This window comes from Calonectris borealis, chromosome 1, assembly GCF_964195595.1.
Source record: "Calonectris borealis chromosome 1, bCalBor7.hap1.2, whole genome shotgun sequence".
NCBI lineage: Eukaryota > Metazoa > Chordata > Aves > Procellariiformes > Procellariidae > Calonectris > Calonectris borealis.
The window spans coordinates 60,746,258-60,766,937 of record NC_134312.1 but is presented as its reverse complement, the minus strand read 5'-3'; the positions used below and the strand labels follow the sequence as shown (position 1 = coordinate 60,766,937).

Below are 20,680 nucleotides of genomic sequence, written 5' to 3'. Positions count from 1 at the left end.
TTGTGTATAAGTTTAAAGGATAATACCTCTATGAAATTTATTATTGTATACCTTTTTAGGATGTGGAAGTTGTATGCGGTATTCGCTGAAACAATGTAATATAATAAGGCATGCCTCTATGACCTTGATTTGGTAAGAGGAAAATATTACTATGGCTTGCTGCCAAAGGATGCTGTGGAGTGTACATAACACTTAAATCCTGTCTGAGCTTAATCTTCTTAGAGTTTCGTAAGAATATACTGCTCGCACTAAGACACATTAGTTGACAATCAAACAGGAAAATATACTGATAAAATATTAAATATTTGTATATAGTGATATCAAATTTGAGATACTTCTCAATGTCTCTTACTCTGTTTCAGAGTAAGAAATCTTAGGTGAAATCTGCCTTACGATTCCTGGAGAAGCTAGTATGAGGAAGGTATTTACCTAAATGATACTGGGCTTTCATAATGACCTAACTGAACATATGGCAAAATAGCAGATATGTATGAAAGAAAGGCGCGCGCTCTCTTCCCATGAAGAGAAATAAATGTTGCATAATTTATTAATACAATCAGGGTCTAATGCTGTAAACTATACTCACTCAAATAAAAAATGTGGTTGATGTTATACGGTATGTATTATTGTTTCTTTTTTATTAAATCCAGCTCTACTAAACTCTGAAAGATGAAGGAGGAATATCTGATAGCAATGTTGAAAAAAAAAAAATTGAACGGGAAAATAAAGCTAGCAGATGTTAGGCTGCTTAAGATAATTCTGGTAGACAAAGTCTAGATGGCGATCAAATATCCATAAATATATAGTCTCTTGTTTGACAGCGCTTTTCTTTCACTGGAGAGATTGTAATCAATGGCTTGGCATGAGGACTAGTGGTAGATAGAAGATATTTAAAAATATTGGTTAAACAAGTTTGGAAGGATTGCTGGAAGTTGACCACTCATAGGTAAAAATGTTAATTAAACCTAGGAATGAAACAAGTTTAACACTGTTCTTTTTCACTCAACTTTTTAAACTTCTTCCTCAGAATGAGGAAGCCTGACTAGATTCCTTTCTTTTGTGTTGTATTGGCTGTGCGGTCTTAACACGCCTGCCTTGCCTAACAGTTAAATTCAGAATCTGGATCAGTTCAGGAAAAAAACCTGAAACTGAAGTTTCTTGATTCTTAATGGCTTAGCACCACCATTTTCAGATGTGAATGACACCTGAAATAGAAGTCATTGCATTGTAAGTCCCCTCAATTCCCAGCAACTGTCCTTGTTTCATACTGGCAAGGATAGTTCTATGTGGTTACGGTTTCTGGGTGTTTATTACTCCTAAAAATAACCCCAAACAAGACTTAACGGTAGCCTTAAACAGTGTGTCTATAAGTATCCTTCTTGCAAGTCTCCTCCTAAATAAAAATGCTACCTTTTTAACAGACTGCTCCTGACTTCTTCCCTGTAGAAAGTCTTTAGTCATGTTAATAGTGCAGAGCAGGAAGGCTGCATGATGTAGTGTTTGGTTTTGTTCATTTTGTAATTGTTAACTGTGTTAACAACTAGTTATTTAACTTGAATTTCTGCCTTGATGGTACCAGTTTATTTCAGTTGCATCGTAGCTAAAATTATGATCTGTATTAAGCGAACCAGTTTCTGGCAGTCACTGTTAAGTTGCAGAGGGGCAGAATGTTTAGTTTAGATTTCAGACCCCAAGCAGACTTTGCATGACTGGCAGCAGGGAAGATTGTGGAGTTTATTGGAGTAAACAGCTAAGATTTTATGTGCATATCTTTAAAGAACGTGGTCTTCAGAAGCTTTCATAAAGATTCTGAATATCATAATTAGATGACCCTGAGCAAAATGTATGTAATGCCCTCTAAGAATGCTGCTTGAAGACAGGTACGCTTTGCATTGGCATCTTCCCTGTGTTACAGTAAAGTCTTTTCTGCCTCCCTTCGTCACCTCAGTCATGCATGTACCACACAGTTTGCTACCATGAAAGTAATGGTGAACTTTTACTTCCTCTGGTTTGTCCAAGGGAAGTTGAAGACCAGCTGCAGAAACCTAGGCTGATGCTCTGATCTGATAAATAATGTCTGTGCATCCTTTTTTTGTCTTTTTAATGCAGTCATGTAATGTAGTTTTTGTATTTATTCTAAGTGCAAAAGAAAGTGCTTTCCCATTGACTGTTAGGTTGAGAGGAAAAAGTTGTTTTAGACTGCAGACTCAGAAACATGACCTGTTACTGTAGGGAGAGATTTAAATAGCTCCTAATTGCCACACTTTGGTGTAAAGTATAATAGAGTTCAAGCCTAGTAGCTCTGACTTCATAGCTGCTGTGAAGAAACTTTGCCTCAAGAGCTCATATACTGAAAAGAAATTACTTTTTATGAGGTGGAGGTTTCATATTTGGTTTCAGTTCAGACTAATTTACTATTAATTTTCATTTGTGTTGTACTGTGAAAGGAACATGTTTGTGAGCATTTTGGTGTATCCCTTCAGAGAGAAAGCTGAAATAATTTTGCCTTGTCTGTCCTAGAATGCTGCTCTTAATTATGTTTAAATGTCTGCACTGAGCAAAACACCTGCATGTTCCTGTGCTGCAGCGAGTGCCCTTGCATGGCGTTAGAGTAATTCAGAACTATTTTCACTTGCAAACAAGTGTTATCAGTCAAAATGATACCTTGAAAAACTAAAAACTCTTCTCTTCCAGATCCCGTAATAATTCACTGTGACAGTATGTTGAATGCTGAAAATTATTATTTTATTATTTTTCTATTAGTATGCTTAATAGTGTGTGGATGTGCATGTTGTGGATATGTTATTACTCCTCCCCAACACATGTGTATGTTACAGATGAAACATTAATTTGCTAGGACAGGAGATAAGTGCAATGCGCTACAATGCCATGCCAAAATTGGAGAAAGTGCAGGAACTAGAGGGAGTTGGTATAATTAAAACATTTCCTTTCACGTAGGCCTATTCACACAGGCATCTGTTAACATGTTAGATGAATGGAGAAGTTCTGAAAGGTAGAATTTTCCTTCCTTAAATTCAGAGTAATTTGTATCTGGATGTACCTAAACCTAGATGTTAATTAGCATGCATTTAACCACAGTAAAGATGCTGTGCTGCTTCTGCAAGTTTTAAAGGTACTCATGAGAAAAAGAGGAGCTGAAAACTTTGGTTATGACAAGTAGTTGATTCAACTATTTCTTGGTAGGGGTTGTATCTAAAAGCAATGATTCAAGAAGGTTCATTTTTAATTGAGCAAAGCTCATTGCAGGGGGGGTTAAAGGTCCCTTCCAACCCAAACTATTCTATGATTTTATAAATCTGTGTGAAGACTTTTATGTTAGACAAATTTTAGTAACACTTCAATGAGAAAATGCCTTTAGATGTGGTATAGCATAAATATAGTTGGTGAAAACAAAATAGATGATTAATTATTTGCAGCACATTTTGTTAAAACACATTTGGTCCAACTGAAAGATTCAAATATGCTTAATGAGTTGCACGCTTGATTCTGAGTAACCACTTTAAACTAAATCTGTGTTCTGAAAGTCAAAGTGGTATTCTCTTGCATTGCTTTTACTATAGATATCATAAGGTCGCTAGGGTTTAATTTGGTCTATTATTTTTGAACAATGTGCTTTCAGTGAGTCTTGCAACTCAAGCTGTGGTTTGGCTGTTTTTCATTTGTTCTGTTTTTGTTCAGGTAGGGGGAGTGTGTGTGTGTCCCCTGGCCACTCTCCTGCTCCCTTCCTACATATATTTATCAATTTGAGTCTACACCATTATTTTTGTTAAATACATGAGTTTTATGGAGATGAAATGTTGGAGTCTGGTAAGAGGTAGTTAAGAGAGATAATAGATGGGATTCAGGGAACCAACAAAATAGAGATTAAACAGTATTAAGGGCAAGTTTAGGGAGAATTGGAGACTAGGTCAGAGCATGTAATCTTCTTGAATAGGATTTTGTGCCAAGTTCAGACTAGAAGTTGTATGTTACGGTCAGTCAGGTAGGAAGAAAAGAGATTGAGAAATTAGAGGGAACTGAGATGCAAATAGGGAAAAAACCTAACAATTTCCTGAAAGACAAATTTTTACTTTGAATAGTTATGAACATTTTATATCACCAATTTCTCTTCATACCCTTTCCCTATATTCTGTGATACTAAGTTAAAAAAAACCAAACAAAACCAAAATCAACAAAACAACAGCAAAGCCCCATCAAACAAAAAAACCCCAACCTTTCCTGGACTGTTCCAAAGGCATCTGGGACACTATTGCAGTTTGTCTTCATAGTGATTTGTGGAGTATAAGTGAAGGCACATGCTCTTTGAAAACAAGATTCAGGTGGATAAGATTAGTGATGAAGGTCTGTCATTCCAGCTTTCAAAAAAATTATAAAATTAAGCTGTACGTTTCAGAGTCCATCTGGAAGTGACTTTGGCCTGGGAACGTGGGGCCCAAGTTCTCTCTGATAGAGATGCAATTCTCATCTGATTCTTTACTCCTGTGTGGTTTCTAATTAAATGAGTATGCAGAAGTTTCTTTTTAGATATAGCATATTCTTCATGATCTCACTACTCTGGAGTATTTTTCAAAATAAAATTTAGGAAAGTGAGAGAATTAGACATTTTTGGCTTGTTCCAGTCATTAAACATATAAGCATAGTTACCAGCCAAGAAGCAGTTGTATTCTTGTACACTGGCTTCCTCTCAGACTTGCTTGCTTTCTGTTACCCTTTCAGGTCAAGTGAGTAATGCATTTTTGGCATTTAATAGCACTAGGGGGTTTTCCTGCCAGCCTTCTATATAGTAATTTTTATAATATTTTCCATATAAAGTTGGAGGCAATGTGTGTTAGGTGGGCATCACTTATATATTGCTAAATCTCTAAAAATGTAAAAAATGTTGGTAAGTTTACAACAGTCATGTATGCTATATCCCTCCTAGCATTTTCATTGTAAGTGATTGGTTTTTAGGATTCATTCTTAAATCTAGGTGTTTTCTGAACTCCTGATTTTAGTAAGCCTGGTTGCTTGGTGCCTTTGTCTTTGTAATGCTCAGGGCACTTGCAGTTGTGCAGCCTGCCCTTCCCTGGTGTAGCTCTGCACCCTTTCACCTGGGCTGCGGGCGCAGTGTCTCCAGGCATTGCTTTCCCTGTGTTGGTCTCGGGCAGTTGCTCCCGTGGTGTCATCCTCGTGGCCTTGCACCTGCACATAGTGTCGTACAGCAGGCTCTCTCAGGAATAATGGCCTGCAGTGTGGGACTCTCCTCTTTTTTGCCCCCTTTGGGTGTAGCTTTAGGTTTATGGCAGGGGATCCAATAATGTGTGTGCACAGAGGTTAATAACCAGCAGGCTCTGACTCAGCAGCTGCCTTGATCAACAAGCACTTTGGTGAGTGCCAACAGCATTGTAAGTAAGAACAGCTGACAGGGTTTGAGCAGCTCCTGGTGAAAACTATATTGTTACTATGAGGAAAAATATTGTGGAGGAGCCACTTGTTACACTGGAGAGGAGTCCAGGGGAAGGGCACTCATCTGGGGACCCCCAGCATCTCTCTTTCTGGCTGGCCGCAAGGGAGAGTTTTCATTTTTCCTCTCCTTCCTTTTGTTTTTATTTCTTCCCCCAAACAACTTCCACCATTGGAGTTATTTTTAGTTACTGTACCCACTAATAAATCCTTGCACGTGTGAACCTGTCTCAACATCCTTTGTGCTACTACCTGTTTCTCTTGAAGACTTGCAGATTTGCAGCACCCTACCCCACCCCCCCCTTATTTGCTGATTTGCTCATTAAATAATTCAGGTGAGGTTACAGCCAAGATGCATGAAACTGTTTGTTATATAGAGGGCTATTTTTATAAATGAAGGCCAAAGGGATAGTTATGAGCATGTAGTCCTCTGGTATGTTGTTTTCAGTAACAGTTCAGGCTGCTGTGTTGCAAGAAGGACTTGGATTAAGTTTAGTAGCGGTATGCCAACAGCTAATTGTCTGTTTGTTAGGTTTTTTTCTGTGGTACGCTTTTTTCCTTAGCGTGACAAGATACTTCTAGTTTTAGTTAAGACTTGAGTATGTTTTAGTCCATTCCAGAGTTGAATAGTGTTGAGGTGAAAACTTAAATGTCAGTGCAGTTTGGTTTTCTGAATTATTTATTGCTGAATATGTTATATGGTATTGAACTACTATAAGCTAAGTGTAATTAGGATGTGAACATGCATGCATCGCCAGAATATGGACCAAATACTGAAGGTCTGATAATCTTTGTTGGATTGTTCCTCTTAGTTCCCTTTTTCTATTGTAAAATTGTCTGGTTTGCCTCAGAAAATAAATGTTTCTTTACAATTCCTTGCAGATTCTTGCTTCAGTGTCTTGAGGATCTTGATGCCAATCTACGGAAACTGAATTCACGTTTGTTTGTTATTCGTGGACAGCCAGCAGATGTTTTCCCCAGACTTTTTAAGGTAAATGGCACCTTGCAGTTGTTGTTTCTGTCCATAAATACAACTGACAAACTAATTTCAACTAGGAATATTTCTTGTACTATATACTTCAGTGCAAGTTGTTATCCATGCACATACTTAACTATGTTGTAGTTTCTCTTTAAGATTGTTTTTGTTAGATTTGGATTTTTCCCCCTCTAATGAGCGTATCGCCAACTGAGCTGAGTTGCTCTTAGACTTTACCGTTTTTGGTTTCCTTCTTTCCAGAAATGGAACTGATCTCTAATGGTTTGCTAAGTGTAGGTACTGTGTATTACTAAATTTTCCTTTCCAGTTCCCTTTGAAATACTGAAATATAATTCTGTGCACATGAATCCAGGTTCAAAGCCTGACCTGTAAAAGCAAAGTTTTATTTAGGCCAAATACCTGCTGTAGTTGCTTTTTGGCCATTAAAAGTGATTTAATAAGCTTTTTGCTGGCAGTAGGCTTGGTAAAAGCACAGTGCAAGTAAAAAGCAATTTCTAGTCAAAGTAGTTTAAGGCTTTTGTGGGAAAGGGTCTTATTATTTAGCAAATTAAATCTGTGAGGGATTGTTACTGTCTTCCATGGATAATAGTGTATTTAAGGTAACAATACTATAATAAGATAGTAAAAATGAACACTTTGCAGACTGATTTTAAAAGTTTTTACAGAATGACTGGATTGAGGTGACTGAGATAAGCAAGACTGGGCGGGGGGGGGGGAATCTGTTTTTCCAAAGAGATCATCTGTTCAAGATTTTTATTCCCAATCTTCAACACCAAGCTGAAAACTCAACCAAAACTCACATTTCCGGCCTTCATTCTTGCGCTTCAGTTGTGAAATGCTAATTGGATGATACTCTGACTGGTCTTTTCTTGATTTCCCCTCAGTGAAGAATTTCCTGCAGGAGTACTGTGGCATTAGTTGCTGCTTGCAACCCCCCAGATATTCAAGCTTGTAATATCTGCCTGCCAAATTTGGTTTGATTGCATTTAAATAGGGGCCAAAATCTTGCTGTTGTGTGTGTTGCCTTCTGGATTTGAGTGACCTGTGGCAAGTTTTCTTAAATACTTTAATGGCTACTTTGACAACTCCTATTTCAGATCTTGCTACTAGGCTGATCTTTCTATGCCTAACAGCATTGGAGTGCCACATTTTCAGAATAGTAATTTTAGTGCTGAGAAGGTAATGAATATAACTGGTCATATAGATAGTGTACAGCAATCAAAAAAGAACATTCACATCTGTCTGTCGTCTTGGTCCTCAAATTACCAAAAAGTGTCTTTATCGTATATTTGTTCACTGAGAGGCTTTTCAGGACATCCTCTAGCCTCGAACAAGTAAGAGGCATTGTTGAAGCTCTTGAGGATTTCAGCTTTTGACTGAAGACTACCTGGAACATGCATCTATCTCATATCATTAATCTCACAGCCTCTTTTGCCAGAGCAGTAGCTGTACATCAGGCACTTGCAGTGCAGTGAAGGGCATATAACACTGAATTAAGCTTTTCAGATCATCCTCATTAAATGTCTCAAAGATGAGCAATGATCCTGACCCTGAAGAACACATGTAGATGTTTTTTGGCTGGGAGAAGATAACTTTAAGTAAATAATGGTAGGAGATAGTGGAACTTCTGTAGAGCCTTGTGTCAGGAGCCCTATCACAGATGCCAGCATGTGTGGATTTCCTGGGGATGAATGTTTCACAGCTGTTTCTTGGTAGGGCTCTCCTTTTCACAGGCTGAAGGACAATTCCTTCAAAAGGCAGAGCACTGATCTATCTTTATCCTTGCAAAAGACCTCTCAAGGACCTTTAGGCTCTTTCATTCGTGTGTCTGTCTCTGCGTGTGTGTGTGTGTATATATGTGACTGCTTTCCTCTTTCCAGTCCTTCAGAGCAGCTTTGCTTCCCTTAAGACACTGAATTCAGTGCCACATGTTTTCAGCAGTACTAGCTAACAGTGCTGCCAATAGCAGCAGTAGGCTGTCATCCTCTGGAGTAGTGCATAGAGACAGAATATTTTTACCAGTGGACTTTGCAGGTCTTTGCAAAATTCTTTTAGTTTTTTTGTTTGTTTGGGGGTTTTGTTTGGTGTTGGGTTTTTTTTGATTGGTTTTTTTTTTAAATAACTTGGGGATGGGGGTTCTCTCTGACTGCAGAGATGCAACTTCCACTAGTAGCCTGTTGGTTAACTTGGACTAGTCAAGTTTTGATTGCTTCTTGCCTCATTCTCTTCAATTTGTACTGGTCTGCTCGGTATCTATAGCTCTTTGGGATTGGCTTGATAAAGAAAATAACATTGGAACAATCTCTAATTCTTTAAATGCATCAGTGTTGCTAAAAGCATCCAGCAGTATGTGCAAAGCAATTTGTGTCCATGCTTCTTCTAAGTGCCTAGCTCATGCTGATGTGATCTGGGTATATTCACATCACGTAGCACTTCTCAGAGTTCCTTGGCTCCCTTGGGGATGTGGCTCTGGCTCTTAGACAAGTTTTTTATGGTTTTCTTCTCAAAATGCCAGAGGAAAGAAAGATTTAGAAAAATATCTGCTGCAACTTGTCAGACAGTGGTTTTACATTACGAAATGGGAAATAAATGTTGTATGAGGGTGTAGGAGGTTGCTTGAGGATTCAGGGCCTGCCGGGTCAGTCTTGGCAGATTTAATGATGGAAGAAGCCAAGCCTTCTTTCAAAGAGCAAGCACTCTTTGGAATCACCTGTCCTTGCGGTTGTACCTGGGCTTCATCTAGGAGAGAGCTAGAGTTCAGAAGTGAAACAGCATCCTAGGTGAACATAGAGTGCCCCTTGTCTCTTTGGTGTAAATCTAGTTCTCTGAAATAGTCTGGCTGGTGTATTTAAATCAACTGATTTAGATTCTGAGGGATTAGAAAGCTATTTCTCTGAGTTTGATTGGCAGGATGGCTTTCTAGGATCATCCTGTGTGTACTTTACCTTTCCAATTTCCTACTGTTGCAGAAGCCTTAGTCATAAGTTGATGCCTGCCTTTGCTTCTTTTCCCCTACCTGTTACTGTTGGCCTTGGTAACAGCATCTGTGACATAAAGGATATTAGACTTGAAGGCGTCCTCTTTTTAGGAGACAGATTTTTTTTTTTTTTAATTGAGAATTTGAAGATTGTCTATTCTGGTGGGTGAGGAATAGGGACTTGGAAAAGGGAAGGAAAGTGTGTGGTGTTTGGTTTGAGGGAGGGGGGGTTATTTTGCACTCTATGCCCCCGCCAAAACTTCAGTTCTGCTGTTAAAGTTGACAGGCATATGTGAAAAGCTTTTCTGCAGAGCAAGATACTGCTGCTGATCAATGTCCAGAAGACAGCCTCTGTTATCTTTCCCTTCTGTGGTGTCTCTTAAGGTATATGGATCCTAAAGTTAGAGCTGAGTTTTCAAAATTTGCACAGAATTTGTCCTACTACTGTGTGCACCCACAGTAATGGGACAGATAGAGGCTTTTTTTAATGCCTGATTCCTACTTAGATGCCAAAACGTTGGACTTTATTTTTGTGAGTCTGGGTATCTAAATGTATTTTGGGCCTTTGTGTATCTTTGACAACTATCTGCAGGTAATAGGTGGTGTTCCATCTTGTCCCTGTCCTTTCCCTCATACTCCATCAAGCGGCTGAATTGCTGAAGGACCACATTTTTGTTTTGCGTTGTAGGAATGGAATATTGCAAAACTTTCTATTGAATATGATTCTGAACCATTTGGGAAGGAAAGAGATGCAGCGATTAAGAAGCTGGCTAGTGAAGCTGGAGTGGAGGTCATTGTTCGAATTTCCCATACATTATATGACCTAGACAAGTAAGTTACCATTACCTCTGATTTTAAAAAAGTGTGAATTTTATGTAGTATTTGGTTAGATATTGTGTGCTACTTTCTAAGCAGAGCACTTTATAGTTAGGAAGACTAAATATTTGTTTTCTGTTTCTCTTTTATCCATCCATCCAAATTTTATTATATACTAAGTAGAACTTTGCAACTTCAAAAAATGGTACATAACTGTATCTGAAATACAGTTTCAATTTGGGTTTTCTTTTGAAAATAATGGTCATGTTAATTATCTGTCTTTTATAATGAAGTTACTCAAACATGCTTGTAACTTCTCCCAAATAAGGACTGTTGTTGTTTAGTTGTTTTGTTAGATATTTTTTGTCCTTATTTCACTTGCTGTACACAAGTTAGCAGAAAGTCCTTTATTTTTCAAGAACTGTTTCCTATCAGTTATGTATCCAATAAGTAGTTGGGAATTGTTTGATATCCCTGTGTTGCCTTACTTAATGTCTTGTTTATATTTTTCCACAGCTCTGTTTAAATGGATTAGTATTAGCTGCCTATTATAGAAACATAATCTGCAAACTATTCAAAAGTATAACTTGGCTTCTCTTAACATTGAGTAATTTATTGTGGTAGATGCACGTTTTATTCTGTTACAAACCAATGTATGAGAGGCAGCTAGACATATGGGAGGAAAGGGAAAGAGAATTATTTACTGTTTTGAAACCAATACCTGTTTTTCTTTTTTTAAATCCTAAACTGACAATTCCTTTTCTTCCATCCCCGCCCAAGCAAATGAACAGTTGGTTCGATCTACCACTTTGTAAATTATTTCTTTGAAGTTTTCCTGTTTCTGAGATTTTAGATATGTTTAAGGTGACAATGCAAAATATGGAAACTGTGTGTTTTTACAACAGTCATTGTGTATAAACTACACCTTAATTTTTCCCCATATTAAGACAGTTGTAATATTGGCTACTGTTCTCAATACCAGAGTAGAAGAATAGGGTTTTTTATGCAAATAGCATTGTCTTGGAGGGGACTTGGACGTATCTTTATGTAGCTATAGTATCTCATCTTCTTTGCTGATGTGTATTTTTCTTTGCCTTGAGCTGTCCATATTCATTACTTGTTCTTGAGGGACTTTCCTCAACCTAGGAATGAAGAGTAATTGACTTTTGGTTATAAACAGTTAATGTATATGTCTCCGTAGTGGGGGAAAAAAGGATGGTAAAATTAAAATTCAAACTGTCTGGATTACCATGTGTATCTGTGATTTTATATAACATGCTAGAGACAGGTAAGAAGATATTTCTGTGTGTGTATAGGTGTGTATATTTTATTTTTTAAAAAAAATTGTTATATACTATTGTCTGACATACTTCTTTTCTTTTTTCTTTTTTTTCAATCCAGAATAATAGAATTAAATGGAGGACAGCCTCCTCTTACTTACAAGCGATTCCAGACCCTAATTAGTAGAATGGAACCACTGGAGATGCCAGTGGAGACTATAACCCCAGAAGTAATGGAAAAATGTACTACTCCAGTTTCTGATGACCATGATGAGAAATACGGTGTCCCATCACTGGAAGAGCTAGGTGTGTTTTAAGATTGCTTTGACATTGTAAAACAAGTAAGATGTAATCTATCACTAAAAGCGTAATACTTAAAATAACCATGAGAGACGTTGTACTTGTGGTTAATTGTTAAACTGATGCCAATTATGACATTTAAAAGGAACAAAAAAGGATCAACTCTGTAAATTTTATTTGTTTTCTTTTAAATGGGAGGTCAAATAGATCAAACTATGCCAAGTACTGTTTGGCTTCTTGATACCAAATAATCATTAAGCTACTAATAGTCTTTGATACTTCATTTTTGTATTAAATGCTTTTGGTATCTTTGTGCTTCAGGTCATTAATCTGTCATTTTACAAGTTAATTAAAAAAACCTCTTGTCTTGCAGTGCCAAAAAAAGATAATAATAAGGCAAATAATTATTTTAGAAGCTTCTTGAAAACAAAGAGTCTTATATTTCTGTAAATTTAATTTTAAGAAATAGTGCCAAGCTATTGTCCTGTGAATCCCCCCTTCTCTTTCCTGTTACCCCCCACCCCCCGAAATACAAGCAAATGTGGTGTGACCTCCAAATTGCTAACAAAAGGGTCTGGACAGATTTTGGCTAAGCTTGGTCTGCTCTGTGTAGTCTCTTTGAACTCTCATACAACAGACCTTGCTTTTAAAGCCTTTTTAAGAAGCAAAGATGTCACTTTACAGTGTTAAACTGTAGGCAGACATGTTAATTTCATGCACCTGGTAAGCAATCTTAGGGGCTGTGTAGGGGTGTAGAAGACATCTTGTTACCTTCTTCTCATCTTTCTTTTGCAGCTAAAGTATGTGTTTATCATCCAATTGACAATAATCCCCATCTATTATTTAAGTCAAGGTTAATGAAGCCTAGGAATGTTCTGAAGATAGCACTCATGCTTTTAACTTGATGGAAAAAGTTTTTAGACATTCTGTAAATTACAATAGCAATTGTTCCTTCTTAGTAGTAATTAAAAAAAAAAAAGTTGTGGTTTTGGGATAGCCCACATATTGCAGAGCTGAGAACTTGAAAATAATTTGAAAAATTATAGAAAGGTCACTTAGTGCAAAAAAACCCAGAAGAAATGGAATTGAGCATGTGAAACTTGCAATGTAAATTAATGTAGATGTAAGAGTAGAACTTAGATTTTGCTGCAAGTTAGAGGTATTAAATGTGCTTTGATAAGAGTTGGTTGCATACTGTTGTAAAACTTGTACTTTGCCATGTGTCCAATTTAGTTATTCTCAAGATACAATAAAATGTAGTCAAGTGTCAATATGCTAGTATTTTGTTGCCCTACAGTATAAGCAAACAAGGAATTTCCTTGTTTCAATTTATTTTTCAGGTTTTGACACAGATGGTCTGCCTTCTGCAGTATGGCCAGGGGGAGAAACAGAAGCTCTCACACGATTGGAAAGACATTTAGAACGAAAGGTATGTTTCAAATCATTGCAAGTATGACATATCTGGGAAACATAATTGCTGTTTGCAATGGGATGTAAAAGGAATTGGGCAAGTCGTTTTAAAAAAAATCAAAACCACAAACTTGAACTCAAGGCCTCGATATAATGATATAAATCAAGTTGCTGTTTCTTAGTTTTAAACGATGATAGTACGTTGTCTTCTAATGTGAATTCTAGAGAAAGTCTGTTACACTGTTTTCTACTAAAAAAAATTTAATTATTTTTTTCTTTGGAGGTAATTTTTGCTTGAAACATACTTTTTATAACATATAAGGGGAATTCCGCTAAAAGCTAACATGTTGCTAGTTGTCTAGGTTTCCTCTGTATTCAAAAGAAAGGGATAGGTAGTTCTAGAAGATAGTTCATGCCTTCTGCATTGAGATGAATTACCTTCTAGAGATTCCGCTGATCGAAGAGGAACCCCTAGATATCGTATGTAACGTGATCATCTGTCCAGTGCCTGGATTCAGTTATAGACAGTGCATGATTTCTCCCTTTGTTTACGAGCTGCTACCTCGTCTGTAGTCTGATATTGCTGTGTGGGTTTTGTTTTGTTTTGTTTTTTAAGGCTTGGGTAGCAAACTTTGAAAGGCCACGAATGAATGCAAATTCCCTTCTGGCAAGCCCTACAGGGCTTAGTCCCTACCTCCGCTTTGGCTGTTTGTCCTGTCGTCTCTTTTATTTCAAGTTGACGGATCTATACAAAAAGGTATGATTTCTACATAGTCAGCTACACATTCTTAGATGCCATGATTTTTCCCTACTTCTACTCCTAATAAAATGTTTTCCTTTAATGATGATCTTCAGGTAAAAAAGAACAGCTCCCCTCCCCTCTCCCTCTATGGCCAGCTGTTATGGCGTGAATTTTTCTACACAGCAGCGACTAACAATCCACGGTTTGATAAAATGGAGGGGAATCCTATCTGTGTTCAAATTCCATGGGATAGGAATCCTGAGGCTTTGGCCAAGTGGGCAGAAGGCAGGACAGGTTTTCCTTGGATTGATGCAATTATGACACAGCTTCGTCAAGAAGGTTGGATTCACCATTTAGCCCGGCATGCTGTAGCATGCTTTTTGACTCGAGGTGACCTCTGGATTAGCTGGGAAGAAGGAATGAAGGTATTGTTTCTTATTCTTGAATTTCTTAAAGTGCCTCTTAAAGTTTCAGATAGTCATTCTAGAGTTGTTGTTACTGTGTGGTGTAAGTTGAATTTTAAACCTTAAACTGTGGCCAGAATTAAATCAGTTCTGATAAACCAATGATGCTGAAGTTTTGCCTGTTGAGTGCCCTCTTTTATTGGAATATTAGAGTGTTTCTTGCAATCAGAATAGGTCTGCAATTCTTCTAAATTTGAGATTTCTTCCTAAATCTTGGCATATAAACATGGATTACTCTTGTAATTGAAATTTCTTTCCAGTCTTTACTGTGTGAACAGTTTCTGTTCACATCTCGCATCTGCTTCTCTGCGAAGGAAAAGCACCAGGGAAATTAAAGGGAGAAAACTAAAAGCTGAGAATGTCTCCTCAGCAATTTCTGTCCCTTCACGCTATGTTGGAAGTTTGAGTATGGGCAACATGATTTGGCTGAAGTTTCAGTGCAATTAATTTCTATGCAGGTATCCAAGAGATGCTGAAATTCAAATTACAAATGTCAGTCTTCTGAAGAAAAGGATGGAATTATTTAATCTCAGCCTTTGAATCAGTTTTACATTTTTAGAGGGGTAGCACATCTTTTACTGAGCAATGATAATCAATTAAAAATAGTTTTTTATTTTTGAAATCTAAAAAAAAATTTACTTGCCATCAGGATTGTGACCTCATATTTATGCATGTATATAATCTTACAAAATTCCACCTTTCTTAACAAATCAGTTGTAAGCAAACACGTTTCATTTAAAAAAAAAATTGTCTTGGTTACACAACAACATAAGCTGCTTTAGGAATTTTCCTTTTGCAGTTCATAGATGAAGACATGGAAGATGCACATACATAAGTAACTCAGCCAAATCACAAAGCTGTATATTACAGATAAACATCAAGTTGTTCTTACTTTTGAAATAACACAGATATATGGAGGGCCCAGACTTGTGCAGTGGAAGGATGTTTAATTCATACATCCGTAGCTAGCAAAAGTTAATCTGGCCTTCTGTGGCGATATTATTTCCCAAGTCTTATTACATGGCAGCATCTAGTGGAACAGTTGTGTGCTAACACTTAGTGTTCATCTGAAGATCTTGTTACCTTATTAGTCACTTTCTATTTAAAACATTTTAAAAATGTTTTAAGATAAATCTTATTTTTTCAAAACAAACTTTTTTTTTCCTAATAGTTGCAGATATTTAAACAAAGATACTGTTGTAACACTTAGTCAGTGTGTATTGTAGAATGAAGGCCTTATTGAATATATGTAGAGAGAGAGATATCCTTGTTTAATGGTATTACCTTATTAGACTTTATACTGGAATAATATTAGTTGAAGTTGGATGGCAGTAGTAAGATGTTAAGTTTTAGTGTCTTAGCATGAATAAAGATGATGGTTTATTTCGAACATTTGGAGACGATGCAAGTTTGAAATGAAAATCGGAACTTGCAAAAATATGTATTAAGTAAGCATCTGTTTTGAAAACTACTTCTCAGTGCACTCTTTTTATAAAAGGTACTTGAATGTTCTCCTTCAAAGAATAAGGCTTCTCTATATTTCTTGTTAAGCCTGTATTGCTAGTGATCTGACTGAGCAGAGAAATTTCTTTTATACAAGTTAGTATTGTCTGTCTCAATAATTAAAAAACAATCGCTGCTGGAAATGCGAATGTTTCACAACTATTGAGCTCCAGATTTAAAGTAAAACCTTCATAAATCTTCAAGTTCCTCATGGGTTATTTTTAATATAATAAGGGTAGCAATTACCAGAGAAGACTTTTTTTTTGTCTTCAGACCAGAGTTCATTATCTGTCCCACCATTCTTCAGCATGCTTGGTTCATATAACTCCAGGAATTTAAGTGTGCATCCTCAAAACTGTGACTTACTAGATTAACTATTGGCCTTCAAGAATACGACTTCTGAATGTTTGTGCTACCCTGAAACTCTTGAATTCTACTCTTGGGACTCCTCACGTAGTGAAAGAGGTATTCAGACTGACAATTTGAGTTTGAAATGTGCTCTGTATGTTCTCTGTTTTCTGGAAGTTTGCAAAGCTTACTCAGTTGTAAAGTGATGAAGCAACACTTTTGAAATCAACAAAGGCCACTTGCAAGCAGTCAGGCTCCAGCCATCCTTTGAGGATTTATTTTTTAAGGATGTGTTTAGGCAAGTATGTGTAACTTTTTGGTTGTAGTTTTCTGAGATGTCTACAAGGTTTTTTACAGGGTAAAAGCCAAACAGGCTATCACACTTTTGTTCTAGAGTTTGGCATTTAGGTAAGTATTTGCAATTGCGTACTGAGCATTCTGTGAATGTTGCCACATAAGAAAGAGTGTTGCTATGTTGAAGAGCCGGGTTTCCTCTGCTGAAATCAGAAACTCAGAACAATTCCTGAAAAAGTAGGTGTCTCAAAGGTGTGCTGTGTTCAAACTACCTTGTTGCTCTAATTTCTTAAGGTCTTTGAAGAGCTCTTACTTGATGCAGATTGGAGTGTGAATGCTGGAAGCTGGATGTGGCTATCCTGTAGTTCCTTCTTTCAGCAGTTTTTTCACTGCTACTGTCCAGTGGGTTTTGGCAGAAGAACTGACCCAAATGGGGATTATATCAGGTAACTCACAGTCCAGAAACTGCAGCGATTCATGGATGTTGCTTAAACTGTTGAGTGGCTTTATACTTAAAATGATCTTTTAATTTTTTTTAAAGACGTTATTTGCCAGTACTTAGAGGTTTCCCTGCAAAATACATCTATGATCCTTGGAATGCCCCAGAGAGCGTCCAGAAGGCTGCAAAATGTATTATAGGAGTTAATTATCCCAAACCAATGGTAAATCATGCAGAGGCAAGCCGTCTGAATATTGAGAGGATGAAACAAATCTACCAGCAGCTTTCACGATACAGAGGACTGGGTATGGTCATAGGCTATTGGCTTTATTTATTTGAAAACTTCTCTCACCTTTTAGCAATTATTAATTTTGTCCCATAGCAGTGGTAATCAGGTGTGAGCTCAGTGTAGTGACCAGGGTTGTGTATCCAAATAAATGAAAATATTAGATGTAACCAAGAAAGGGAGGAAAGAGCTTGAGTGCAGTGTCTCTTTCCAAATCTTACCCAGAAGTTTTTTTCTGTGGGTTTTTGGAAGTTTTTTGGTTAAACTGGGTCTTCTGTGCATTATGGTATTCTTGTACAGATAGGTTTTAAGACCAGTGATTAGAAAATTAATGTGGTTCATAACTTCAACCGTACTGTATTTGCATTTGCAAATGCTGTTGCTCAAATAGAGACCAGTGGAACCTCTGGTAGCATTCTTCCTAGTTAGGAAGGACTGTCCCCTTCACTCCGAGAGGTAAACCACATGCACTTACACATTGCTCAGGAACGTGTAAGCAGTCCATATGTTCAGATACTGGACATTGAATCAGGGTACATTGCACTTCACTTCATAGTTGCCGCATAACAAATATGTGTAACTAATGAATATTGGAAAAGTTATGCAGAATATTATGTAGAAAATGCCTGTTAAGTAATTGTGAACTAAAATTACTTGGCAAGATCCCAGAAGATAGAGAGATGTTCTCCTGTTGTAAATGTAGACCACTCGGGGTGAGGATGGAGTGTTGGCTATCATGAGGAAAAAAGCATACTACACTTAATCTTTTTTTGCTGTCTGTCTTATGGCTATATGTTTTATTTCATTGCTTAGGTCTTCTTGCAACAGTGCCTTCTAATCCAAATGGAAATGGAAATGGTGGCCTCATGGGCTATTCACCAGGAGAAAGCATTTCTGGCTGTGGTAGTACAGGTCAGTCAAATTCTTTCAATACATAGAATTATTGGAATTGAACTGCACAAACTTCTTTTATAATGCCCTTTGCATTATGTATTATAAGAGCGAGCTGTTTTCACAAGACGGTTTTCTGTGCAAATCACAAACATTTTCAAATTTATTCGCTAAGTTTGGTAGTATTTGTGTAAGGGCATCTTTAGATTATTTTTTTTTTTTAAATCTCAAACATGTAGGAATTTTTTAACCGCCCCCCCCCCCCCCCCCCCCCCCCGAAAATTACTTATTAACGTGTATCAAACAGTTTGATTTCAAGAGTATTTGAATGTGATTTTCTTCTAGAAGTCTACAAGCATCCTGATATTTGTAATAAGGAGATCTGTGAATTTTCAAGTCAAAATGTTAATTTGTAAAGTTTTCTAAGGCTAGCATTAGATTAGAAACCCAACATTTAAAATTCCAGAACTGGAATTGTATCTTCTGTTATGTTTAAGTCTTTTTCCTTCCTCTCCAGGAGCTCAGCTGGGAACTGGTGATGGTCATACAGTTGTTCAGCCATGTGCCCTGGGAGACTCGCATACAGGAGCAAGTGGAATTCAGCAGCAAGGTATTATGGCAGTGCCTGTCTGTAGAGGATCTCCAAATCCTTGCAACTATGGAAAAACAGACAAAACTTCAAAATAACATGGATAGGTTTTTGGTGACAGCTGCTGTCTATGACTTGAACTGGCCTTGTTTCTGTTCTTGAAACATAAAGATTATTTCTTAGAGTGAACTTGCTTGTCTTGTCACTTTTATCTCTGAAATGCTCATCTAGAACAGTATTTGTATGTTTTGAGTGGGAGGGACCACAAGTGTGACTAAACAAAAATTAATAAACATTATCCTAGGTTACTTTAAATGAAAGATACTCAAAGAAAGAAGTTCACTTTGTGTATTTGATAGCAAAATTTGCATGTTATCTTTTCCCTGATTTTACTACCACTTTTTCCATATATAATAAATTTCCGCAGTTTTGTGTGGATATTCTCATATTGTGGGGGCAAATTTTTGTTACTTGCTTTATACAGAAACTTAAGCTGTGGTTTGTGATAGATCAAAGTTGCAATCAGATTTAACACAACTGTTTCTTTCTTTGCAGTCTTAACAGAGGTTGTATGTTTACTGATCGTGAAAGACTGTAATCTGTGTTTTGTTTAAGCATCCAGAACATAACTGGAACACCACAAGTATTCAGAATAAGAAACCTTGCAGCTGCTTTTGCTCATTTGCACTCTTCATGCAGAGCGCTCAGTGTCAAGGTTGCCAGTGGACAGTTTATGTGAACCAGAAAATAGTTTGCATCTTTCTTTAAGTTACTTGCATTTTTTTTTTTCCCCACAGCTTAGTTATGCTAAGGATTCGCTAGTATTGCTATAACAGAATAATAAAAAGGATGAAGAGACTTGGCAGAACAAAAGTTAAAATTTATAACAACTTAGAATTAAAGTGTTCGGATATATAAACATTCTGCTTGGATATATGAACATTCTGCTTGTTGCAAATATAATGCATAAATATGTATGCACTTAATATTATTCACTGTGCATATATATTTAACTGCTGTAGACTGCTATGAGGCCTTTTTATGCATAAGAGCTCTTCTGCTTTCAGGATGGTTTCGGGCAGGATTTTTCTTGATGGTGGAAAATAGACCAATTGGCTCCTTTTTGTTGTTGTAAAGAATGTAACTGTACACTTGCTTGCAGTTCTAAATTTTATTTATTATAATAAATATCTACTGTATCTGAACAGGTTACTGTCAAGCAAGTAGTATCTTACACTATGCTCATGGAGACAATCAGCAATCACACTTATTGCAAGCAGGTAATTTAAAGAACAACAAAAAACCCGAAATGCTTTCCCTGAATATATAAAGGTGCAATAGAGTCTTAATGTAAATACTGGTTTTAAATTATCAGGAAGAACAGCCGTTGGTACTGGCATTAGTGCAGGGAAACGCCCAAATCCAGAAGAAGAAACTCAGAGCGTTGGACCAAAAGTCCAGCGACAGAGCACAAATTAAACTGGTAAGATCTGAGACACCTTAAACTTATCATGCTAATGAGTAAATTCCTGTACAGATTTGTTTATGATAACATTTATATGACTGCAATGCAAAGGATCCTAAATTATTGCTGTAAATATTTCAGTTCCAGGTACTGTACAAACAAACAATACAAAATACTGGCTCTAGAGAGTTTACAAAGTATGAGATAGGAAGTAGTTACAAAAATAGAACCAGACTGAAGATTATCAGACACAGATCAAGGTGCTGATGAAAGGGAGATGGACATGTGGTTTGATATACATTAGCAGAGCTGCCTATGTAGCTTCAGTTACTCTCTGCTCCTGCATCTCACTTTAAGTTGTGCACAGCAGCATTGTTTGTGTGAATGTATGGTGACCTGAATCAGAAGACTAACAC

At 37.0% G+C, this 20,680-nt stretch overlaps 1 protein-coding gene across 5 annotated transcripts in view; it reads left to right on the top strand.

Moving 5' to 3' along the window:
• The window catches only part of CRY1 (cryptochrome circadian regulator 1), a 37,913-nt gene that overhangs the window by 14,942 nt on the left and 2,291 nt on the right, over positions 1–20,680 (top strand). For 2 of the 5 annotated variants that reach the window (XM_075156654.1, XM_075156662.1), the window contains exons 2-13: positions 6,346–6,454; positions 10,126–10,268; positions 11,655–11,839; positions 13,174–13,262; positions 13,860–14,000; positions 14,099–14,410; positions 16,889–17,040; positions 17,136–17,338; positions 18,133–18,231; positions 18,728–18,820; positions 20,008–20,079; positions 20,175–20,282. In XM_075156654.1, coding sequence (XP_075012755.1) covers positions 6,346–6,454; positions 10,126–10,268; positions 11,655–11,839; positions 13,174–13,262; positions 13,860–14,000; positions 14,099–14,410; positions 16,889–17,040; positions 17,136–17,338; positions 18,133–18,231; positions 18,728–18,820; positions 20,008–20,079; positions 20,175–20,278 — 1,702 coding nt within the window. In that variant the 3' untranslated portion in view covers positions 20,279–20,282. The remainder of the gene's footprint in view (positions 1–6,345; positions 6,455–10,125; positions 10,269–11,654; positions 11,840–13,173; positions 13,263–13,859; positions 14,001–14,098; positions 14,411–16,888; positions 17,041–17,135; positions 17,339–18,132; positions 18,232–18,727; positions 18,821–20,007; positions 20,080–20,174; positions 20,283–20,680) is intronic. The other 3 variants (XM_075156681.1, XM_075156645.1, XM_075156671.1) reach the window with 3 other exon arrangements.